The sequence below is a fragment of the Macrotis lagotis genome, chromosome 1, assembly GCF_037893015.1.
Source record: "Macrotis lagotis isolate mMagLag1 chromosome 1, bilby.v1.9.chrom.fasta, whole genome shotgun sequence".
Classification (NCBI taxonomy): domain Eukaryota; kingdom Metazoa; phylum Chordata; class Mammalia; order Peramelemorphia; family Peramelidae; genus Macrotis; species Macrotis lagotis.
In genome coordinates this window covers 263377601-263404501 of record NC_133658.1, presented here as the reverse complement: position 1 = coordinate 263404501, position 26901 = coordinate 263377601, and the positions used below count along the sequence as shown (strand labels likewise).

At 36.7% G+C, this 26901-nt stretch overlaps 1 protein-coding gene across 4 annotated transcripts in view; it reads right to left on the bottom strand.

Annotated features, from left to right (window-relative positions):
• The window catches only part of VAPB (VAMP associated protein B and C), a 182922-nt gene that overhangs the window by 48957 nt on the left and 107064 nt on the right, over positions 1–26901 (bottom strand). The window contains exon 1 of one of the 4 annotated variants that reach the window (XM_074210350.1): positions 18075–18183. The exons of the other annotated variants lie outside the window; for them this stretch is intronic. Coding sequence (XP_074066451.1) covers positions 18075–18132 — 58 coding nt within the window. The 5' untranslated portion in view covers positions 18133–18183. Of the gene's footprint in view, positions 1–18074; positions 18184–26901 lie in introns of those variants that run through there. 4 annotated transcript variants of the gene reach the window in all.

Sequence of the window (26901 nt, the reverse complement as noted above, 5' to 3'; positions counted from 1 at the left end):
AAATGATCAAGAGATAGGAAGAGTTTTCAAAAGACATCAAAATTATCTAGACATATGAAAAAATTATCTAACTCACTGGAACAACCTATTATACTGGTTCATAGGTCAGAAAAAGAGAATGAAAAATGTTGCAGGGGATAGGTAAAAAAATGAGAAATATACTACTGAGCTGTAAACTCATTCAACCATTCTTTAGAGCAGGGGGTCCTAGAGCCCTGCCTGAGAACTGTATAAGGCCTGGTAATTATGTGATCTGGTCACTGTCAAGACAACCGCAGGTGGGACTCAACAGTCAATAAATCTAAGCGCTTTTGTGGGAGAATTAATTAAATATTTGAACAAACACAGCAGGTAAATTTTTGTTTTGGTCCTTGGTAGAAATAAGATTTCTCACTCCTCCAGGCACCCCTCCCCCCTCCACACCTTACTGCCTTCCCTTTTTCTATCCCCTCCTTCTGAGCAATCTGGAAACTATACCCAAAGGACTATAAACTCTGCATATCCTTTGACCTAGCAGTGCCAACATGAGATAAAAAAAAACGAAGGGGGAAAAGGATACATACACACACACACACACACACACACACACACACACACACACACAGAAATAGTTCCAACAGATCTTTTCTGGTGGCAGAGTTGGAAATTGGGAGAATGCCCATCAATGTTTGTGACAGAATCCTACTGTGCTAAAAGAAAAGATGAGCAGGATGCTCTCAGCAAAACCTTGAAAGACATGACCTAATGCAAAAAGAAATGAACTGTGTACACAGTAATATTTGAGATGATCAGCTGTGAACAACTGAACTCTTCTCATAATATAACGATTCAAGAAAACTATGAAGGACTTATGATTGAATTTATCAGTCCTGAAAGAAATGATGACATCTGAATAGATTTAAGCATACTCTTAAAACTTTTCTTATTTTTCTTGAAGAAATATTTTGGTCAATATTTTTTCACAATTTGATTAATATGGAAATATGTTTTTCATGACTACACATGTGTAATTCATATTTAATTGCTTGCCTTCTCAATGGGGAGGTAGGGGAGAAGCAATGCAGAGAATTTGAAACTAAGCTTTAAAAATTATGCAACTGGAGAAAAATACTAAATAAATTTTTAAAATTATGTTTTTTATTTTTCTGAACTTCCATTTCAAAATACAACTTTCCCTTTCCTCTACCCAGTGAACCATGTTTTATAACAAAGATTAAGAAAAATATTTGAGCAAAACTACATAACATTCTACATTCCTGGCCTCTGCAAAAGAAGGGTGTCTTTTCTCTAAGAAAATTAGACAGCTTTTGGTTTTTTGTTGTTGTTTCTATTTACATTGTTGTAGTAACCTTATATATTAGTTTATTCCTTCATTCTTGTCAATTCGCAAATGTTCCCATCCATGTGCCACCCTTCTCTAGCTTGACTCCTTCATGAACAAATTACTATCCTTATTATTTTTGAATCCTTTGACTCCCTTCACTGTCACCAGTTATGCTTTGCCAATCCCCATTTTTGGGGGGAGGGGATTTTTTTCTAACATTCACCACCTTTGTTCTCATTCAAATGATGCTGGAGGAAATCACAATTTTATGGACTCACCACAAATTTATGTTATTTAAGGAAACCATTCAAATCAACTGATTATCCTATTCTCCACAAAATTTATTTCAAATCTTTTCTCAAGTCTCCATGGCATCTTTGCCTTCTATCCTCTCATATGAGTGCCTTATTTTGTTTTTAGGTTTTTGCAAGACAAATGGGGTTAAGTGGCTTGCCCAAGGCCACATTCTGAGACCGGATTTGAACCCAGAGTGCCTTATTTTTTGACTCATCTCAGTTCCCTCAAGTTTATCTTCTACATTTACTCCTTTTCAGTCTCAGAAGAGGTGGCTATTCTCCTTGCTAAGGCCAACACCCCTACATTCAACCTTGACTCTAACTCCTTGAACTCCTACGGAGTCAAGGGTACTCTAACTCATCATATTTTTTGCCTTCCAAAATGCCCATCAACCTATCCATTCCTCCTTTCCCCCCAACTCATTTGGTTTCCCCTCCTGGGCTAAACTTTTTCAGAAAACTGTTGACACTAGGAACTTCCAATTCACTCTTTTAAATCTACAGGCTGGCTTCTGATCTCAATCAAGCAATACAGATTATTCACTCTCCCAATCTCCCAATTATTTCAATTGCCAAATCAAACAGCCCTTTATCAATCTTAATCCTTCTTAGCCTCCCTGCAGTATCTGATTTTTTTTTTACTCTTGAGATTACTAACTGAACAAACCTATTCTTTCTTGGGCTCTTTTCTTGGTTCTTCATGTTATACTTACTAACTCTGGATATCTGGCTAAGGTTTTGTTCTGGATCCTCTTTTCCCTCTGTACTATTTCACTTGGTGATTTCATCAGCTTCCACTGGTTATCTCTATGCGGAAGATTTTCTACTCTTAGTCCTTTAGATATCTTGAACTGGACAATGCATATGGATCTCAAGTTAACATGTCCATAATATAATCTTATCCTCTCCCCAAATTCCTTCTAACTATGTAGGATACTACCATCTGCTTTGTCACCCAAGTTGGCAAATGAAGTGTCTGTCATTCCTAAGTCTTCACTCATTCAACCCACGGGTCCAATCTGTTGTCAAATCTTACTAATTTGACCTCAGAACAACTTTGGTATATATCTGCTTCCTTCTACCCTTAAAGCCACCCTCCAAATTCTGGCCCTCATCAACTCTTGTCTGGACTACTGCAATAGCCTTCCTAATTCTCTTACAAAGGCATTCCCTCCTCCATTCAGCTGAAGTGATTTTCCTAAAATGCAAGTCTGACCTTGTCTCTCTCTCTCTCTCTCTCTCTCTCTCTCTCTCTCTCTCACACACACACACACACACACACACACACACACACACACACACACATATATACATCCTTCCCTCAGTAAATTCTAATGGCTCTCTGACCTCCATAATCCAGTATAAAAGGTTCTGATTGGCATTCAAGTATCACAATCTTTCCTCTTTCTATGATTCCAATTCTTCAATACTCCCTATATACTTTACATCTGAGTAATACTGACTAACATGCTGTTTCTTGCACATTAATTCCCTCTCCCATTTCTGGGTTTTTGCATTGGCTATCTCCCATGCTTGGAAAGCTCTTTCTCCTCACCTCTATCTTTTGATTTCTCTGATTTTTTTTCAAGACTCAACTTCAGAGGGTTCACCTTTTAAAAGAGGTCTTTCCAGGTCTGCTTACTCAGTACTGCCTTCCCCTCTCAAGTCATCTATCTTCCCTTCTGTATATATTCTGAACATATCTAGTTATTTACATGTTATGGCCTCTGTTAAGAAGGTGAGCTCCTTGAAGGCAGAGTCTGTTTTGTTTCTCTCTCAATCCTTGGCTCTTGGTATAATACTTGGAGTTTAAGATAAGGATAGGGATTGGATTTGTTATTTCCCTGGCATAAGAAGTCTTTTACCAGTGTGAGTTGTCGTTTTCTTGGCAACCTAAAAATATTGGAAGTTGCCTAAAACACTGAAGGGTTAAGCAACTTGCCCAGGGTCACAAAGCCAATATTTGTCAGAAGTGGAACTTGAAACTAGTTATGTTGGTTTCCTATCCATCTGACCTCACTTCCTCTCATTAAGTACTTAATAAATATCAATTTATCAGAATAATTCTTAGCTCTATCGATGGTGTGCCAGGTTTTTTTTCTACAGCCTTCTATCAATAATTATTTCCATGCTTTGTCATCTTTGAAGCATTTAATTCAATAGCATTTATTAAAGACCATTCAAGGGACTAGAATAGGTATCTGGATTAAGTAGGCAGTGGATTACTTTAGTCTAAGTAGAATAAAGACCACTATTACCTATGTTAAGTAGATTAAAAAAAAAAAACATTAACTTCCAACCTATTACTGGTTCCAAACATAGTTATTCCATAGTTATTCCAAAGCCCCTTATTGGAGGAGGGTAAAAATTCAGAGAATGTCTGAACTGAGAATATGCTTTCCATATTTTCTATAGGATTTGGAGATAAATTGTCCTCCCCCAATGATCTTTTCAAAGTCTATTCTTGCCAAGAATGACTTGTGCATACAAAACACAGAATTCTGAATGAACAACTATTAAAAGACAATATTTAATATATTAGCCATGACTGCAATGCTTTGTAAAAACCAAGGTGATCACTTCAAATATTTAGAGCATATGTGTTGTTGCTTTTGCTCAGTTGTGTCTGATTCTTTACGTCTCCAGTTGGGATTTTCTTGGTAGAGATTGGTATGGTTCGCCATTTCCTTCTTCAGCTCATTTTACAGATGAAGAAACTGAGGCAAATAGGATTGAGTGACTTGGCCTAGGGTCACATTGCTAGAAACTATCTGGGGTCAAACTTGAACTCAGGAAGATGAGATATCCTGACCTGAGACACAGCAGACTATATCTACTGTGTCACTGAATTGACCTTAAAATAGTAGTAATTTCATTTAAATCACAACATGGACACCCCCCCCCCCCACACACACACACACACTTAAAACTTGACAAAAGCTATTGAAAAAGACTTGAAAAATTGGAAGACAACTGTCTGGTATATGTTGATATATAGAGGTTCCTTTTAAAAAAAAAGGATTTCATATTTTTAAAAATTGAAAAGTTGCCAGAAGCTTTACATAACAGCTTCATACTGCATGCAGAAGTGAGGACTAAGATAGCAGAGCCTAAAGGAAAAATAGCTATAGCATATTTGGTTTTAATTATATGCAGCTTTTCTAAAAAGAATTAAAGAGGATTAGAGAAACTAGGTGTAAACAGATAAACTTTTGGTCATATCATGGAATAATGTGTAAAAAAAGGAGGAAAAATTATAAAGCATACCATTTAACTCTTTCAGAAATCTCAGAAATATAATTTCTTATAGAGGTCAGTTTCAATGTGTGGGTAGTAACAGTAGCAAAACTTCTAACATTTCACAAAAAAAGATTAATATCATTTATTCCTTGATTGGACAGCATTATAAATCAGAGATTAAGGATGAATCAGTTTATTGAAAGGCAGCATCTGGCAGAGCTGAAACTTATCTACTGAAGACAATTCTTAAAGCCACATGACATGTTGCTTCCTCAAATCCAGAAGAAAAATGGCATGATATTCATGATTTGCTAACCTTTCTGACTGAACTTGCTTTTACAAATCAAGAATGGTGAAACATATTTTTGCCTTTTGGTATATGCTCAGGTTAAACTCTGATGAAGTTAACAAACAGTTCTTCTACTCAGGGGTGTGCTGAAGCCAAGTTGCACTAGTTTCAAAGAGCTAATTGTTGAAATTTTCAGTGTAAGCATTTCTAGCTTGGAAATGGGCAAATGATAGGTCTTTATTTTTTTTTTTTTTTTTGTTGCTTGTCTAAACATAAGAAGGTGATGCAGAATATCTGCAGAATTTTTATACAGTCAGTTGTTAAGCATTTAACTGTGACTGTAGCCTTGAAAACAGGCAAGTTCTTTGCCAATGACACTAAGCCAATTGGATGGACTGACAACAGGAAAAAGAATGCTGTAGGCAAAGGCCAAACAAAGCATTTATTTATATATCCTAGTTCTGCAGTCCCCTTCAACTTCCCATGTTTGAAAACTACTCCCTGTGTCATTACTGTATTCCTTCTTCTCTATAATGTATGCAATTTAGGATTTAAAGCCAGACTTGAAAGTGATTTTAGTGATCATTTAATCCAATCATCTTATTTAAATATGGGAAACTGAGGCTCCCAGCCAGGGCTGGGATTAGATGACAATGCTTTTCTAATTTCAAATCCAAAAAAGCACAACTTTGCCATGGAGAGAGGTATTTTTCAATATAGAAAAATTGTGTACTTCTCTCAGTTGTTTTGCCCATCTTAGATAGGCTCTCCAACACCCTGTCAGAATTCACCCCTCTTTCAACCAGATCAGCTATCAATGAATGGAATGTGTGCCACTAAGGGACACTTTTCTCACCCCTCCCTATCAAGTTCACCTTTTGTTCTTTTTCTTCTACCTCCTACTTTTCCTGCTTAAAAACAAGGGATACCAAAAAAGACAAAAGACAGTTTCTGATCTCAAGGGGCTTACAGTAGAATGGAGAAGACAATATTCAAATATTTACCAAGCAAGCTATATACAGAATAAATAGGAAGTAATCAAAGAAGAAAAGCACTAGAATTAAGAGGGATTGGAAAAAGACTTCCAGTAAAAAAAAGATTTTAGTTGGGACTTAAAGAAAGCCAGGGAGGTCAATAGTTAGAGCAAAGGAATATTCCAGGTTTGAGGGGACAGTCAAGAGAAAAATGCCTGGAGTCAAGAGATGGAATGTCTTACTCAAGGAATAGCCAAGAGGCCAGCTTATATATAATGGGACTCACTGGTATAGAGAACTCCCTATGTGCAAACTGATGCACATCAACAGACTCTGGAACTTATGTCTGTTACCTGGGACACAGAAATAAGCACAGCCAGTGTCTGTAAAAACCAGGACTTGTATGAAGGCAATGCTGGCTTCAATGTTTTATTAAATTATACTGTCATTTCTGTTATGGGAATATATCCATGAATTCACCTAAAAATTTTTTTGGTACTCTTTCTCATTGAAGTTAAAGAGTTTACTACTATTTATCTTGGAGTAAGGATTGGTTTTTTTTTTTTTGTTTGTTTTTTTGCCACAGAAATACAGAACTTAAGACCAGGAAGGTTTAGAGGTTATCTGGCTAAACTAATAAAAATAATAGCACATATAAAATAATGCTTTAAGAGATTTAACTCTTTTGGTGTTGAAACCCCCCCCCCTTTCATCCCAGTGTTGACTATTTTGTGCCAAATGTGGACCAAAATACAAATTTCATAGCAAATTAATTATAGTTGCAGTTTATTTTAATTTTTTCCTAACTACCCTCTAAATGAACCTGAAATAATAAATAACAAATAAAATTTGCAAAAACATTTGTATTTTCCCAACAAAACATGCTCCTACAACAAAAGTTAAAGAATTTTAAATGTTATCTTATTTAATACTCACAAATTAGTAGTGAACAAGAATCTTTCTAAAACACAGCAGACAGCTTCAATTAGAGGCTTCCAATGACAGATCCCACTATTTCAATTCAATAAGAGGTTTATTAATTATGTCTGAGTTATTAATTATATCTGAGTTACCTGGGACAAAATTAATAAAAATTAGCTATTGACCTAGTGCCATGGGATATAAGACCAAAGATACTTAAGGGATATAAGACTAAATCAAACAGTTCTTGTCTTCAAAAAAACTTAACATGCTACTTAGTAAATTTCTCCAGGAAAAATTTCATCATTATCTTTTTATTCTCTGGCCAACTAGTGCCTACATTTTGAGGGTGCTTAGTAGTTGACTGAAGATCACATCAATTATTATAAAGTTTGTTTTTCTCATCAAGCCTAAGTCTGTTTCTCCAACTTAGATGCAGAATTCCTAATTGTGACCTTCAGGAACAAGCAGAACAAATCTAATCCCTCCTTCATATGACAGCCCCTAAAATACCACTCTCATGTCTCTGCTAACCCTTAAGTAGCTGAGTGGTACTTTGGAAAGGCAGATGAATTTGGAACCAATAACAATCTTTCTGGATCCCTTTTCTCATTTAGAAAATGAAGGGTTTGGACTGAATGGCTAGCTCTAACATCTATGATCCTTCTCTGAGCTAAACAATTCCCAGTTCTTTTACCTGATATTTTTATGGCATGACCTCTAGTCCTTTTACAATCTGGAGGAAAAAAACCTAAATTTTCAAGGTTGTAGCTCAGTATTATGCATGGGGAGAACCCAAGACCAGGGCAGAAGATAGTGGAATTACCACCTCCAAACTTTCATATATAAAATTGATTCAAGACAATGGGGTTAAGAGTGACTTGCCCAAGGTCACACAGCTAGGCAATTATTAAGTGTCTGAGACTGAATTTGAACTTAGGTCCTCCTGACTCCTGAGCCAGCGCTCCATCTACTGCGCCATCTAGTTGCCCCACACTCTTTTCTCCACACTTTTCCAGAAAACCCCAAAAGGTGAATAAACTACAATGACTAGATAACAACAAATTCAATTCATTAAGTTTCTACAGATATAACAATTGATATAAATTGTGGCAGAGGACAGTCTCTGCTCTAAAGGAGTTTACTCTATTGGAGGAGAAAACAAGCAAACAAATATATGCAAAGCAAACTATATATATGATAAATAGGAAATAACAGGGGGAAGGCACTGGGATTAAGAGGGATTTGAGAAGGTTTCCTGAAAGAGATAGGATTTTAGTTAGAACTTAAAGGAAACTGGGAAGTGGGTAGCATGAGCAGAAGTACAGACATGTACAATTCATGGAACAGCCAGGAGGCCAGTGGCACTAGACTGAAGAGTAATTGTCTGGAGAGAAGGTATAAGAAGAATGAAAAGGTATTAGACGCTTAGGCTAAGAACGGGTTTGAATGCCACACAGAGCATCCTTTATTTACTCCTGGAGGCAATAGGAAGGCAAAGGAGTTTTGTTGAGTGAGTAGGGAGAGGGAATTGAAATGATCAGACTTGCATTTTAGGAAAATCATTTTAATTGGTTGAATAGAGGAAGGATTGGAGTGAGGAGAGACCTGAAGCAGCCAGACCCTCCACCAGGCTACTGCAATAATCCAGGTGTGAGGTGATGAGGATATTATTAGCTATTCTGGCTGTCATGTCACACTACTCTCTCATCATAGACCACTGAATGCCCTCTGATATTTTTCAGAGGAACTGATGTCTAGTCCTATCTCCCTCTGTCCTTGCAAAGATGATCTTTTAAAACCAAACATAAGACTTAATAATTTTTTCACTTAAATTTCATCTCTCAGATTTTTTCTCTTAAATTTCAAATTTTAGATTGCTATAAATCCCTTTCCTTCATATTTCTGGAGTATGACAACCCACATGGTATAGTAGAGCCCCACACTTGAAGTCAGAGCTAGAAGACTCTACAGTTGCTATCCATATGACTTTGGATAAATTCTCTGTTGTTCAGTCATTCTACAGTTGTATCTGACTCATTGTGACCCAATGGGGATTTTCTTGATAAAGATACTGTACTACTTTCTCCAGCTCATTTTATAGATGAGGAAACTAAGGCAAACAGGGTGAAGTGACTTGCCCAGGGTCACACAGTTAATAAGTGTCTGAAGCTGGATTTGAGTAAGGGATAGTGAGGAATTTTCCTGACTTGAGACCAGGTGCTCTATCCACTATTCCACCAACTTCCCTTTGGGTAAGTCAATTCCCTTTAAGAATCTCATTTGTAAAATGGGGATAATGATACTTATATGCTCTTACTGGGTCATTATGAGCAAAACAGGCAACAGCATGTATAAAAACATCATGTAAAGATGAGCTAAATAAACATTAACAGTAGTAATACTTCAACTCTGTCTTTAAAAAACTGTATCTGTATCTGTATATGTATATGACTGATCTGACATCCACTGGTATTGATGAGATCCTAAAATGACATTCAGGACTAAGTGGTTATAGATATTGTAAAATCCAACTTGCAAGAATTAAAACCCCTCCCCAAAATGTATTCCAATCATTTTTAAGTTGATAACTGCACATCAGTGTTCCTCTTTAACTTGAAAACTTGCTATATTACCCTTCTTTCTAAAGAGAGGAAAGGATACTATAAGTTCTGAATGAGAAAACAACCTAACTATATTAAATGTCATGCTACTTTAAAAAATAAAAAGAGAATCAGATCAAGTAGCTTTCAAAGCTACTGAGGTATGTGATGAGGAATTTTTAACCAAACAAGTACAGACAAGATCATAAAAGATAAAATCGATAATTTTGATTATATGATATCAAAAAGATTTTGCAGCATATGGAATGAAGGGTAAGGGGACTGGAATGGGAGAAAATTGCATCAAATATCTTATTAAGAGTCTGATATTCAAGATACAGATTGAATACAAATATAGTAAAACTCATTTGTCAATGACAAAAGATACAAACTCAAAAGAATTAAAAATTGTTGATAAACTATTATAAGGTATTATCAAAGAGTAAGGATAAGAGATGTGCAAAGCAAAACAACAGTTTCATCCAACAGCAACAAACTAGCAAAGATGAAAAGAGCTCATTACAGAGAGGCTTTAGAAACACAGGCACTGCTGATAGAGCTGTGGATTGGGTCTAATACTCCTAAAAACAATTTGGACTTAGTTTAAAAAGTGACTAAGCTGTCCAAAAATAATGACCTAGAGATCCCACTGTTACCAAAGTCAAAGATAGAAAAAACTGGTTCAATCTATACCAAAATAATCCTAGCACTTTTTGTGGCATCAAAGAACTAGAAACAAAGAAGAGTCCTATTCAATGGAAACTGACTTAAAATTAAAATGTCCAGCATGAATGTAATAGAATGCTATTGTCTTGTAATGACCAAATTTGGTTCCAGAGAATTAATGAGAAAAAACACACCTCTCTCCTTTCTTTGCAGAGATGGGGACTGAGGAAATGAAATAGTGCGTATGCTGTCATTTGGTTGATGTTTTTGGTTAGGTTGCTGAACTGATTATCCCCCTACTTCCCCATACCATCATGAGGATAGCCCACTGGGAAGGAGAAAGAGAATGAACTATTTTGAAATGAAGGTAATATAAATTTTAAGAAATCAGTAAAAATAAAAAGTTAAGAGTCCATCAAACAATCTCAAATTGTTCAGGTATTACTAACTTTGAGGATTATACAATACTAAGAAACACTAAATATTCACATCATTAAAACCCATATACTTTACAAAACATCCCAATCATAGAATATAAGGCAGCAATGATGATATATAAAAAGTGATCTGTTTGACTTTTAACTTTCTGAGTCTCAGTCCCCTCCATAAAATAAGATGATGTAATCTTGAAGATCTCATCCACATATAAACATTCTATATTCACTCAGACTTCTATTAAAACTTAGGTCTCTCTTTCTGACCTCCAAATACCTTTAAAGGCTTTGATACCTTATCAATTTTCTAAAACATTTTTCACTTTAATTTTCTTCCCCTTTTGGCAGAAATGGTCTTCTCCAAACAGTATGTAACAAAAGCAATATTTTAAAAATTCTTCTACTCTACTGCTAAGGAAATAATTCCCTAAAATTCAATTATTTCTTTTTGTCTCTTTAGTCTGCATAGACTAAACAGGCACACCCAGAATCCCCAAAACACTGGAAGCAATTCTAATCTAGGTAAAAGGTCCTGATGATAACATCTATTTTCTATTACTCCAGGAGAGTAACTATAGAAAAAGGGGTAGTCCCTCACAGGACTTTCTCCCAGGAGAGTTTTTGTCTACTTATGCTTAAGAGTTCAATTTTCTATTCCCTTTCTATCCCCTTCACACTAAATAGCTGTCAATTACTTAAGGTTAGAGTTGAAATTTAGGCTAATTGTTGGAGAGTCTGGAACCTATTGAAATGTTAAGTGTGCACTGACTTAAACAACTTATCTGATACCAGCAGGGAACTACACAAATCTACTAACAACACTTTATTCTGCATGTTTTAAGACTAGCCAAGAAAAGAGGAGAAATGACAAATGATCAAGGGTTGGTACTAATCAACATCCTTTTTGGGAAGAAGCTTCTGTGACTTCAGTGATTATTACTAAAAATGCAGTTCACCTAAAAAGTAATAGAGAGAAGGAGTATGTTTCTAGATTTTTCCCAGTAGTATTTTACAATTGGGAGAAGCAACAAATCATTCCAAATATATATATATATATATATATATATATATAACATTACTCAGCTTATGATTAAGTATAATTCTTAGTACCTAGAAAAACACTAAATAGTATTTAGTGATACATTTAGAGATTTAATATAATCGACTTTAAATGATCATTGAGGTTCTCTTTTTGCAATGAACATTAGATTCTGTTATCTGATGGAAGCCAATGGTCATACCTGGTCAGATGACATACTTTAAAAAGCATATAGTAGGAGTGGCTAGGTGGCACAGTGGATAGAGCACTAGCCCTGGAGTCAGGAGTACCTGAGGTCAAATGTAGCCTCAGAAACTTAATAATTACCTAGCTGTGTGGCTTTGAGCAAGCCACTTAACCCCATTTGCCTTGCAAAAAACTAAAAAAAAAAAAAAAAAAAAAAGGATATAGTATACACTGTTAATAGGACAGAGGAACCTTGGATACATGGCACCATAGGGAAAAAAAAGTCCAAAAGATAAGGATCAAATACTGAATAGCACAGAAGGAAGACATCAGCTTAGAATACCACAGGACAACTTTGCCATGGATAACAAAGGATAAAATTAGGATACTAACTCAGTAGGCAAGGCTCTGCTTAAGCAGCAAATATTTATTAAGCCCCTATGGTATCAGCACTGTGCTAGTAAGGATACAAAGAAAAAAAATCAAACAGTTCCTTATCCTCAAAGAATTTACATTCTCATCAAGAAACTTTAGCCTAGCCATGCTTTGGTGGATAGAAGTCAGCACTTTTCTTCCTGTTAATCACTATTATCTGTCTTAATTATGGCCATTATTCCAATGGCAACTATTTTTCAAACCCAAACAAAGAGATGTAGAACTGATGAAGATCTCTTTTGTGGAAATTAAGATGGCATGTTCTAAAATTCTAAGTTGGATCAATAATGATAAAAAATAACCAGTAATTTTTTTCATCTAACAACCCCCTGTTCCTTTCATCATGGGGGGGGGGTACATATGGCAAGTCGAGAGCTATTTGTATTTTGCTGGAACATCTAAAAGAAAATAATATATAATGATTATATAGTGATATTAATAATGTTTAAGAGCTTACCTTTCAGATAAATGTCTATTTATACTAGTGAAATAAATGTACAGAGAAAAACTGCCACGTAATATATAGCCATACATGTTCCATACCCTGGATTTTTTAGAAATCTCACACTACTAAGCCACCATTTGGCAGATCTATATACTCATACATATCACTAGAGTCGACTTTATATAAGTGGTTACTTAAATTAAAAAAAAGGAAATTCTGGGGTGAAAAAATTTTCACTTCTGAGGCAATAGTGGTTAGCGAATACAATGCTAGACGAAGAGTCAGGAAGATTTTCCACCAAATCCCACCAGAGATTCTAGTTATGTGGCCCAGATCAAGTTACTTGACCTCTGGGTGCCACAGGTAAATTCCCTAGAATTTTAGTGGAGTGAACACCTAAATGGAGGAAATCAGAGATATTTTCCCAGTCCAATCTTCTAATTTAAAAAAATGATTCAAATAAGACAAAATCGGGAAACAGATCTGGGAATGTTGATAAAGTGTAGTCAGTCCGGTAAAGAAAAAAAGGGCCCTTCTTCAGGGTGGATTCAAACCCATACTATATGGGGTAAAAAAAAAAAAAGACTGATATTTAAATGTCCCTTTAAAGATTGCAGAGATTTACTTACATTTAATTCAGTTGATCCTCACAACTATACTTAGTATAGGTATTTTATTCATTTTGCAAATGGGAAAATTGAGGACAATGTGATTGGTCCAGGATCTCATAGCTGAGATGGAATTTAAACTCATGTCTTCCATACTCCACCTAGCTGTTTCAACACACATTCAAAATTTTAGCATATAATTTCCACTATGAGCAGTCTGTATTACTACCCACTAAGTCAGCGAAAGAGCATACTTTTAAAGCTAGGAAAGCTCCAAAATTCATTGAATTTTTAACCTCCTCACCCTGGATCTGATACTTTTTGTGCACTAAAAAGGAGAAAGGTAGTCATGGTTATAGTCCAAAATAAAGAAGTAATGTTGCTTATATAAAGGGATGATAAGGAAGTACATATTTAATTTAATTCATTCATATAGGTTTTTGTATTTTTACCCTCTCAAAAATTTCTTTTTATGCAATTTATGTAGGAAAATGGGAGGGGATGAAGAAAGGAGAGAAATTCACCTTCCTTCCAAACCACCCCCCCCAAAACAACAAACCTCACTTGTTCATTCTAAGTGATTTAGTCTTCTTAACCCAGTCACCTCAGAGTCAGACTAGTTTTTTCATGACAGTACACACACACACACACACACACACACACACACACATACATATGGATTATGTACTTACTCTAAAAAATAAAGAAAATCCTTTGTAAAATAATCAGATGAAAACAGCATTATTTTTGAAAAGATTATGTCAATCACCTGCCTTCCAACACAATTCCAATAATTTTGCACGCAAAAAAACTTTTCCCTCAAAGCCATTACTTAGTTCCAAGTGGGTTTCCCCCAAATATCCTTGGAAGGCAAGGGCAGGCTCCAATTTTTGTACCCCAGTGATTGCCTAACAGTGGGGCCAACACATATTTATTAATTTACTATGTGCACATGGGAGATAAAAAAGGTAAAGAAAGACTTTGTTCTCAAGGAGCTCACTTTCTAAGGGGAGAGGCAACATGCCAACAACTATATATGTAAATGATAAGTCCATAAGTATAGAAATGGACAAGGTATGCAGTGGGGAATTTATTTATCCAAATATGACTTATTATTATTATTAAATTCCCTTAGGACCAATGACATACTCTGGTGAGATCAGTAAAAAGTCTGAGATTAGGAAGAGAACAAAGGTAGTCAATATTCAATTTATGACCCTTGCTGACCTCATTAACTTTGAGTTAATTGGTCTATTTCATCCCTGTGAATAAAACATATCTATGAGGACTGATAAGAGAAATAATTTTTAAAGTATGATCCAGTGCCCCCTGGAGTCCTGAGCCCCTTTCAGGGGAGTCTTTGAAAAATAATTTTCATAGCAATATTAAGACATTATCTGCCTATACTCCTCCCTTTTCCAACTGAAATATCTTTATGAAGTTGAATTTTCTTCATATTTCAACCAAAACAACATAGGCAAACAGATGGAATCCAGAAGCAGATATGGGAATCTAGGTCTTCTAGTAAGATTTGCAAAAATTTACAAAACAGTGCTAATCTTCTCACTAATCTAGGAGGACTACCATGATAAAGGATAAAGGAGTCCCTTGACAATTCATGAAGAATAGCTCTACAAATATAAGGCATTGTATAATGGGTGGAATCTGCCTCTTTAAGGAAAAAAGAAAGGGTAAAACTTGGTTAACATATGGACCAAGGGGATATATATCAAAAAACTTCCTAAGAAGAACTTTTTTCACTTAGAGAAAAGAGATTTATCTGGGAGTGAATAGTTATAGGGAAAGAACCAGAGTAGGCCTTAAGAAAGGGCAGGTCACATAAAAGCTGCCAAGAGGGTGAGAGAAACACAGAAAACACACAAGCCTCCCTAGCTTGAGAATTCTAAAGTCCCCAATCTCTAGGAATGGATCTTCTGATTCTGATCAGAAAAGCTTCTGTGTTATTGCTGACATCTAATAAATACTTCATTAAAAACTAACTCAGTAGTATTCCCTTTACATCCTATTTCCTCCAGGAAGCCACCAGCCTGATCAATTTTCTTTGTTTTAATATTTAAAAATACAAGACAGTATTGTCATGATTGAGGCTTAAAATATAAAACTGAGAAAAATAACTAAGACATGTTCTAAATCCTTTCTTCTGTATTATCATAAATATATTGCAGCATAGCCATGCAAAAAATCTAATAAAAAGAATATCTTAGGATAGACAAATCAAAGGCTTATTCTGTAATAATAAAATATATAAGCACTTTTCAAGACAATGACTGTCTCTGTTGTTTCCTTATTTCCCAAAATATCTTAAACATTTCATTCCTTTTAGGTGGATATGACAAAAAAAGCCAGCAATGTTCTCTTGTTTCTGCACTGTAATGAATTTGATCTCTGCAGAGGCAAAGGTTGCTGATGAGTTTCTAGCTAATTTTGTGGTTAAGTTCAGTTTATAATTTAAGCATTACAAAGATATTTTTAATGCCTTCTGTGTTCTTATCTAAGTTCCATAGGCATTTGTCCTTCATAAACTACTCTTCAGTTTACACATACGCTGAAGGTGTAACTGCTTTGAGTAAAGTGATTTCTGACTCTCTGGTAGTGAAAGCACTGAAACATGCTTTTATTCCTCTTTTTTTTCTAGAAAAGCCTATTTTGTGCCTTGATTAAGGGCTTCCATATAAAGATGAAATCATCTGATGAGGAAGATGGAGAACTGAGCAAAAACAATTTTGGATATTTTCAAAGGATAATTTAGAGCTGGAAAAGACTTTTGAGATCATCTAGTCCAGCTTCTTCATTTTACAGATGAAAAAACTGGGGTCAAAAGAGAGGTTCTGTGGAATGCCCAAAGTTCAGGATTCAAACCTGGGGCCCCAGATTTAGTGTTCTTTACACTGTACCACAATGACTCTCTAAAATATCTCTTCTCTTAGTAGAGTGCCACATTCATAAGTGATAATTACTTTTTTTAAAAAAATCATTTCTTAGGCATTTATGACACCCAATTCAATCTCAATTTGTAAAAATTCATTCAGTACTACTGTTCATTTGCATCCAACACTTTACACACTAGCCCCCTTCTTTAAAGATAGTTTGTCTTCTCTTCCTACAAAGACATTAAAAAGATCAACATGTTGAATGCATAGAATCGGTTTAAAGAGAATAGCAAACAGATAAACTGATTTCTAAAATGATCCTAGCTCCCCTCTAGGGACATAATTATGGCCCAGAAACAATCTTCTAGTGGCCTAGAACAGAATTCCTCAGACTTTTCACCAGTTATAGCTGTCTCCTTCCTCTATCAGGGACTTAGGCAAGCTATAGAGAAGCTGTAGTAATAACTACCAAGGAATGATTTTTGAGGTGGAACAGAAATATAGTTTTAACTGGAGACCAGCCAAAACTTATGTTGACAAATGCTGTCTATCCAGGCATAGAATAATTTGCAACTATTCTTATCAGTCATTACTCCACACACCTGAGTGATGGCCCTTAGGAACAACTCTAATGAACATCACCATCCCACCAACATTTACTTAAAAAAAAAATTGTCATTACCGTGGATTATCCTGTTTTAGCCAAGTAGTAACTAGTCTAGAGGGGTAATTAAATTGCAACGTCCTCTATGACAGCATTAAAGCATCTCTTTTGGCAGCTTCAACTACGTGGGTTTAGTTAATTTTAAATAAAAAAAAAAAACCCCAACGTTAAGTCGCTGCCCGTTCAGAAGCAGCGTCTACTCTACGGAGCAGAATGACAGCAATAGTTTCAGCCGGTTTCCCAGCAGCATGCCAGGGTCAGGACAACAGGAGGACCCCGTCACGGGCTCAAGGCCCCACGTTTCTTTGCAAATACAAATTGGAACCAGTTGCACCCGCCGCATTGGGTCTCACTCTCGGAAGCTCCGGGCGGGCCTCGGCCCCGGTCCTCCCAGGGGCGAAGGGAGGTTCCAGGGCCAGGGGCAGCGCATCTGCTCGGGTGGCGGCGAGCTCGCGGGCCGGGGCCGAGCCTCCTGCTCCTCCGGGCTGCTCTCGGGGGCCAGGGGCCGCGGGAGGAGGGTGCGGAGAGCGGGGCAGCTTCCCTGGGTGGGAGGCTGGGCGGGGGCGGCTTCGGAGGGCCCGGGCGGCCGCAATTCTTTTTTGCTGCACCGCGCCGGAGTGTCGCGGCTGCGGGGCGTGGGGGAAGGGGCTCGGCAAATCCCCCCCGCGGGTCCCGCGGGTCCCGCAGGAACCGGAGCCGGGCCCGGAGCGCGGCCCGGGGCTCGGCCCTGCCCCCGGCGCGGCTCCCACGCGCAAACGCCCAGGGGCGTCGCGCGGGCCGGGGCCGAGCCTCCTCCTCCGGGCTGCTCTCGGGGGGCGAGCCCGGCGGGGCCCGGCTCCGGGCCGCCTCGGGTCCAGCCCCGCCGCTGCCACCAGCAGGTGGACGCCCTTTCCAAAGGCATTTTCTTGGCCGGGGGCCGATTTCCGGCTGCATCGGGGGAGGGGGCCGGAGGGGTCTCGGGGCGCACGGAGACCCACAAATAACCTGAAGGACACGTCGGCGGCTCCGGGCCCCCGGAAAATGGCTGCCGGCGGGGCCGCGGCCGGCCCGCGCCCCTACCTTTGAATTTGAGCTCGTGCTGCGGCTCCAGGCTCAGGACCTGCTCCACTTTCGCCATGTTCCTCGGTGCGCGGGGAGGGGGCGGGGGCAGGAGAGGGGGCGGCGGCTGCTCGCAGCGGCACCAGCGCCGGCGGCCGGGAGGGCGGCACGGAGAGGCCGCGGAGGAGCGTGGCCGGGAGAGAGGCGGCGGGCGGCGGGCCGGCGCGGGGCGGGCGGCGGCCAGATGCCCGAGGAGCCTCGCAGCGGCCCGGCGCCCTCTCCCTCCGCGCACACGCACTCACGCACGCACGCACACGCAGCCCCACCGCCAGGCCCGGGCAGAGGGAGAGGCGGCGGGAGCCGGCGGCCGGGGAGAGGCTGAGGAGGCGGCGACTGCGATGATGCAGCACCGGGAGGGCCGGAGGGAGGCCGGAGCTGACGTAGCGAGCCCTGCCAAAGCCTTTTCCTTCTTTAAACCCACCTGGGCCTTTTCCAGCCCGGGGAGAATGCGCGCGCGCTCAGGGCGGACTGGGCCCGGGGGAGGGCGTGGCGCTCGGGGCGGCGCGTGCGGCCGGGGCCGGGGAGGCCCGGGGCCTAGGGCGTGGGCCCGCCCCGGCGGCCTTCCTGCCCCCCCCAAGGCCCCGCCGCCCAGGTGGGGCTCGGGAGGCGGCGCCCTGGTGGGAGCAGCCTTCTAACCTAGGGGACCCGCAACGCCCAGACGTGTGGCTGAACTCGGCGAGGCCGGGGCCAGTGTACTGGCCTGGGCCCTTCCGGGCCCCACTCAGCCGGACAGGGCTCGGGACAGTTACCCTCCCCTTACAGAGGAGGAAACCGAGTGATCTGTCCCTCGTCACGCCGCGGCTAGGCGCCGTGGAGAGCCCCCGAGACCCAGGACCCGAGTCCAAGGGCGCCGGCGGGCGCCGGGCTGGGTGACCCTGGGCAAAGCCCCGCGCCCCGCTCGCTTCAGTTTCCTCACCCCTAAGAGGAGCTCTGGTATCTCTGCCGAGAGAACCCCAAATGGGCTCAGGAGGAGCTGGGCACAATCCAGACCACGTGCTATGAACAAGAAGTGACCTTTAACCCAGGTTTTCAGCCCCCATCTGTTAAATAGCAAGTGCTCCACCATCCTGGCAAAGCCTCTGAAAGCATCTTCAACAGTGTTCTATAAAGTGTAATTAGTGTTCTACTTACCTCAACCAGGACAGGGGAAAGAGAATGAGATACCTCCATCTTCTATGGAAAGACTCTGAAAAATAAATGCTTTAGCCCGTTATTCTTTTAGATACATTCCTTAATACAATATTTGATCAGTGCTATGACAATAATTTATCACTATAGGCGATAAGGATCCATAAACCGTTCAGATTCTTATTTTTGTGCCTGAGCAGATCTAGGGCTTTTCATTGGCAGGAATGTTTTAACATCAGGCAGTAAAAGATGATGCATCTACCTATCAAAATTTGCAGAGGGAGGAAGATTATGTTGAGACATTAAGTACGTACTACAGTAAATACCTGTATTATTTATAACATATCCCACCTCTTCAGCTGTTCCTGTCCATCTCAAGCTTCTCTGTTCATCTTTAGCAGGCCTCTTTCTGAATTGTTCAAACAACTGTGATCTTGTTTGATGTTTTGTATGCAGTAGCATAAAAGAACTCTTTCTCATTTCACTATGTAATTTAAATCACTTTACTTTTCTTCATTTGCTTTTTGTAAAAAACACATGGTTTTTGAAGAATAACTTTGATTTGTCTGTATTTAAAAGCTGCAATATGAAAAAAAATTATCATGTTAATTATGAGCTACATGTTAAATGACTCAGTCCTGAGGAGCATTATAAATGCACATACAAATCAACTCACATGTAGCAGTAGTGAATGTGTTTAGTAAATTATTAAGCATGTCAAATAGCAAGCTTAGATTTATGAAATCAACTTTATCCAGAAAATGATTTGTATTTAACAACCATTTCAGATGCCATTGTTCCCACTTCTTAAAATTGTTCTTCCTCATCTGCCAGATTACTTTATAACCTATCAGTTTGCTTCATTTCAATTACTGAAGAGGTTTTTCAATTTAGCATTTTTCTACTTGGACTCAGTATTTTTGAAGTCAAAGGTTTTTTTTAATGAATTTGGTCTCTATAATATTCATATTTTTAAAAAAGGCTTTAAAAATTTCTACCCAGAAATTGACATTTGACAACTACACTCTATGCCACTTATAAAATTTGTCATTTTGGGCTAGCATATAATCTACTATTCTGAAAGGATAGCTTAAAAAGAAATCAAGGGTAATAGAAAAAAAATCTCCCAAGTTCAAATGTAGAATTAAATCTTTTGCAATTATTTGTAATAAAAGATTAAAGCAAAGAGATTTAAATGATCTATATAATAGTCTGTCAAATTCATATTGCAAATCATATTGGTTAAATATGAGTTATTAGTGTTTGAATTCTTTCTTATTTTTTCATTATATAATATATATGTATATATACATATATATATATATATATGTATATATATACACACACACATATACATATAGACTGTTAGTATAGCACCATGAAATGAATCTGGGTATTATATTATTTGACCTTAGGTTAAACTTCAGCATTTCATTTTTAAAAAGTCTTTTTTAGAAAGACAAATAGAACATTAATAAAAACCTTTGAAGGCTTTTCCCACATTATATGGTAGCCAGTTTATTTAACAAATTTCTTGATACACACACACACACACACACACACACACACATATATAATTATCTACTGAAGACATACAAAGGGACTTTTGGTTGTTTCATTTTATACAATAAGGTACTTTAATTTTTATAATCTTTATATGACAATCTAGCTAGACCTGGAGACAAGAAAGACCTGAGTTCAAATTGGATTCAAAATACCTGCAAACTTTAAATTTAAGCCTCACTAGGAATCTGGTACTTAATTTCAAAGGAATGTTACTAATAAATTTGGAAATTATTTGAAATCTGAGAAACATTCTGGGTACTAAGTGTAGGCCAGTATTGTCAGTATATCACAACTGTAAAGAAAATGATCCAAAAAGCTAAGAGAATATGAAAACATCATGTTATTTTTTGCAAGATATTAGCTGTAACTGAGAATACTCCAACTTGTTTCCCTATCTCCAAAACTGGAATAGTAGGACTTGCCTATTTTTTAGGGTTTAGTCATTGACTGTTTTTCATGACCCCATGTACCATAGCCATACCAGGACCTTCTATCTCTCCTTCCATCCACTATCTCTCAAAGTCTGTCCAATTTCATGTTTCTTCCTTCCATATCTATCCATCTTATTCCCTGCCATCTCTTTTTCTTTTACCTTCAGTCTTTCCCAACATTAGGGTCTTTTCCAAGGTGTCCCCATCTCCTAATTATGTGGCCAAAATATTTTTTCAGTTTCATTATTTGAATTTCCAGTGAAAAGCCTGAATTATTTAGGTATTGACTAATTTGATCTCCTTATTGTCCAAGGGATCCTCAAGTCTTCTTCAACAATACAGGATTTCAGTTGAGAGGCAAATGAAATAATATATGCAAAAATATTTTGCAAACCTTAAAGAAGTATAATAAATTTCAACTATTAACTATTAAAGGTGCTTTCTAAATTCTAATATTGTGAAACCACTAGGAATTACTGATAAGTTTCAGGCAGCACTGTTTAAAATGAAAATCTAAATTCTTAGGCTATTGAAAACATTGCATCTATTAACAAAACACCCTAATTCATTCTGACAAGATGTCAGATCTAATTTTTTTGTTACTATCTGTGTCAAAAGCCCTCCAGGATATATATTTTCTTTTGTTATCCTTGGAAAGAAATAATTATATATGAATGGAAGATCTAAGAAAACGGATGCTTGGTTTCCCAAACAATGTTGACCTTTTCAGTAGAGCAGCATATTTTAAGCTGGTATTGACTGGATTCAAAATACCTACAGACTTTAAATTTAAGCCTTAAATTTTAGTTATTTCAATCACTGCCTTACTAGAAGTCTGGTACTTAATTTCAAATGAAGGTTACTAAATAAATTTGGAAATTATTTGAAATCTGAGAAACATATTGTAGGTACTAAGTATAGGTCAGTACTATCAGTGTATTTCAATTTTAAGGAAAAGGATCCTCACTCCAAAAAGCTAATATGAACACATCATATTACTTTTTGTATTGTGACTAGCAGTATACAGTAAGTGTTCAAGACTGCAAATGGAACACTAGCTTCTCTGATAAACTAAGTATGAAGTGAAATGAGTCTGGAACATTTTAATTTTATGATTGTTTAACCAATTCAACTCTTAACATCAAAAGGGAAAACCAGCATAGTGTCATGATGCCTAGATGGCTATTCTTGGCCTTGGCAGTTTTGGTTCCTTTCTTGGTAACATGGGGGATGAGAAAGACTAGAACCACATAGAAAGGATGACCTATATTATAGTTCTCAGTTCTGTAGTTCTAGTTTCCCAACTCCGCCTTGGAATTGTCTTAGACATACTATTTGAGAAATGATTTGGAAGAAATACATATGCTCTTTGGATCATAAAACAACAAAAAAACCCAACTTAATGTTTGTAAACACAGTATTTTATTAGTAAAATGTTTACATCCATTCATAATGTAACATAAACCTGCGGTGATTTAGCATGTCATCCCTTACATTATAAAAGTTTGTAGAATGACTTAGCCTGAAACAATGTAGTTTAAGATATACCAAATCAACCTTTATTTTCAAACTACCTACAGTATGAGTATAAACAGAAAACTCTTACAACAATCAAAATTCAGGTTTCATGGTCAGCTTCATAAACAATACAGACATCATACTAATGTTTATACATACACTCTTAGGTCCAGCCTAAGATTAGGATTGTAAAAATAAACCATTCATATAAGCTTGGCAACCATCACTACAATATTTCATCACTAGTAATCGAGCTACATGTCATGCAGTGAAGCAATAGCTGTAGATCCGAGCAGTTTATAGTGCTAACAAAGCAACTCTAAACAGCTTAATTCTTTTTTCATTATGCTATTATAAAAAAGGCACAAATCTTAACCCTTGCATCAGACTTTGGAAAGGCATAACATTCATTGGAGGGGGAAAAAAAAGGTTTGCTGGTACAAATGGTTAACATTAGATCAACATTATAGAATCTAAATTGAAGACTACTTGGAGGGGGAGGATATATCATACTTAACTACTCTGCCAAGAATTAACCTAACTTTTGCTATACTCTCACTAAAAGTGAGAGACTTTAGAAAATAGAGTAGATGGTGTGCCATAATTTGATAGTTCTCACACCTCTCTGAAAACAGTGAAATTTACTTAAAATTAGCCTCCACGTTTTCTGACAATAATTGCTTCTTTAATCTTCAGCTGGAAGAAACTGTTAAAAAAAGCTTATCACTTTAAATTACATAAGGCAGCACAGTGTGGAATGTCAGGACAATAACATATTTGAAGGTTCAATAAATTGACCTTTATAGCAACTTTCATTGTAAGCATGAGAATGTTAATAAAATAAGGCAAGAAGTATTCTTTACACAGAAGGCAAGAGGTAAATTTTTTTAATACAGAGGAATGCTAAACAATCTTGTGAACTTCCCCAAAAGTAAAGATCATGACTAGACTTGGGTCAGAATAAAAGGTTTTATATTGTAAGACAATAAAGCTCTGTCTACACAATGCCACAACTGTTTGCAAATAAAAATTCTGCCAAGCAAGTTGTTTGCTCTTATTGAACATCAACAATTAGTGAGAATTTTTTTTGACAATTTATTGATTATTCTGAATAAGCTGCACATGTGGAAACTGAAGATTAACAGATTATATGATTATAAATTCGAAAACAAGAACACAGAAGTTAAAATTCACCATCAAGAACAAAGATGGATCTGTCCTCTTCATCAGTAAATGGGAAAATATATATAATATACCCAGTTTTACTATAAATTTAGAATATTAAAATAACTATAACTTGACTCCATGATCAAAGTTCACTGAATATCAAAACTGTAAGAGACATAAAAAAATCAAATATAGACAGAACTGACAAGTTTTCAAAATATGAAATTAAACCTAGGTAGTTGTGATAAGTATTCATTTTAACCACAAAATTTTACAAGTTTAGTGAAAGGATTAAAGATAGGTTTATTATGCTACATTTTAGGATCAGACTTACATTCAGGTAAGTTTTGAGACCTTGAAGTTTTTGAGCCTTTATATATCGTAAGATTGGATGAGCAACACATTTGTTTCCATTAAAACTAAAATGTGAGAGTAAAGATCCCTCACCCTAAATGCTGATAATTCTGATCATTTCCTGTAAGGCCTTTCTTCATTTAATTTGGTTTACAAATTATTGCCAAGTCCTAAGACCAAATCTTGTGATAAGAGAATCATGAGTATTTTGTTAAACGATGAGAGGCTCATATCTGAATTCATTTTTCAAAAATCTTTAAGAATTAAGAAGCCCCCATTGCAAAGATATTTATAGGATTCTAAGTATTTGGAAAATAGAAGTGAGCCAACAGAAATGAATTATTAATTATGGAAAGAACTTCAGGATATTTTTGTTTCAGTTAGAAAACAAACAACTTGATGAAATATTGGGCACAATACATTATCAAAAATCAACTTATGCTAACTAATTTTTTAAAGGTTATGATTTCAATACTTGATATTAAGTTAATCATAGTGGATAAATATTAAGATGGAGGATTTTAAGTTTTAAGGCTTTATTTCACTTTTTACGTACTTTGGTTTAGGGTCACCTTATCTTTTTGATTATCAGTTTCAATCTAAACAGAACACGCATAGGCATATTAATTTCTAATGCTCCAAAATATAATCTATTATGCTATTTATTATCTGAAGTTTTGCTAGATTTTTAGAATTGTTTTCTCCTAAGAGAAGTGGGGGATAAAAGCCCCTCAAGAATATAAAAATGTTCTTGGATCCAATATTAGAAAGAGGAACTTGATCATAAAAGTCTTATTTAGTATACCCTTGGATATGTTAAAAAAAAAAATCCAGGTCCCTCAAATATTTACCACAAGAAATATTATCATAAGAAATAACATGAAAATTTCTCACTATTCCATTATTATTTCTTCCAAAAAAAATTCAAACCTTTTAATTTTCACTTTTAGAAATCAAAATAAGAAAGTTTCAGCTAAGTCAAGGTTTTTTCTTTAAGTTTTGAATTTTTTTCACTTTTCTAATTTTTCTCAGGAGACATTCATTCCCAAGCTATAAAATAATTAAAAAATAATAAAATGAAAATCTTTGACAATCCATTGGAAAGGAGTTTTAAATAAATCATCTATAATCATCCTGACCCATTTTATCTTCTGATGAACATAAGTTTCTATGTGTTTTTTTTCCAACAAACTGGAGCTATATTGTCTTGAACATTAAAAGTGCATTTTGTTTCTCCCATTTTGATGTTGTGTTGAGGTAGAACACTATTTTAAGTGAAATGGGAACAGAAAATATGTTAGACCCCTACAGCAAAATTCAGATAATTTCAAAGGTTTTATATTTTTCATATTAGTTCCTTATTTTGTTATCCAATAAAACATAAATTCCATGAAATTAAAAACTGTTTCATTTTTATCTGTGTCCTTGGGGCTTAGCACAGTGGCATAGAAAAGGTGTTAAATAAATATTTAGTGAATTCAACAATTAATTTGTACTCATATATATGTGTATATTATATGTGTATTTATACAAACAAAACTTAAGCTTAGATCCAATAACTAAATATAAATATGATGGAAATAAAATTATGAATTTTTTAAGAAACTAAATATCATACCAACTCTTAAAATGATGAAATTCCAAAGTACTATAGTACATAAATATAATTAGGATTTTGGTGCCAAGACCTTTCCCCCACTAAATGCTGAAGTGTATAGAATATAGTGGTATGTGTATTTATAGGAATATTTAAATTTGTTGAGGTATAAATTTTTCCAATAGCTTTTCCTCTGGGAGAAATAGGATTTTAATACTGCTTATATCAAAAACCTTAAAAGTTATTTACATGTATTACCAATTGCTATCTTAAGAATGTATGTATCAAGTTTTCAATGTATTAGGAGCAAGAGGCAAGAAAAACATTTGTACAATATCTATTTTAATGGAGCCTCATATTGTAAAACAAGCATATAATTAAGGAGAAGATACCACATTCTATCTGTTAGGTCTCAGACCCCAATTACTTAATCACAACCAGAACTGTAACTGCTTTAAAAAGAACAAAACACTGCTGTTTTACACTTCACACTACCACATTAGGACTTCTTGGTTTGACAATATGTTTAAAGTAACAACAGCAATGACACAAGTTATTCTGTAAAGGCTTCCCATTATTTTAAATTTTGCAGTTTCATTTAAAATGCCTAGAACTATCTTCCTTCTTGAGGATACCTGAAAATGAACAAGACTTAAAAAGATTATGAAATAAATAGTAGTTTTCCTTTATATGAGTAAAGCAAAAATCATTATGCCAAATAGATTATCAATTTCCAACAAAAATTTTTTTATCTTCAATAATGGATAAGTTAGAGGAAATAAGGGATGATATGTATAACAACATGTCTACACATGTATCTATTCATATTTTCCAAAAATTATGAATACATAAAGTTAGATGTTGGCATTCCAAAAACAGACCCTCAAGTTAAGAAGGATGTTTAAAAAATTTAGAATTTGGATATGTAATTGTCATTTTCTAACATAAATAATAGTTAATATCAAAATATCCCTGAGGGTTAGATCAGATTGTGAAAAAAAAAATCCTAATATCTCCTCAACACAGC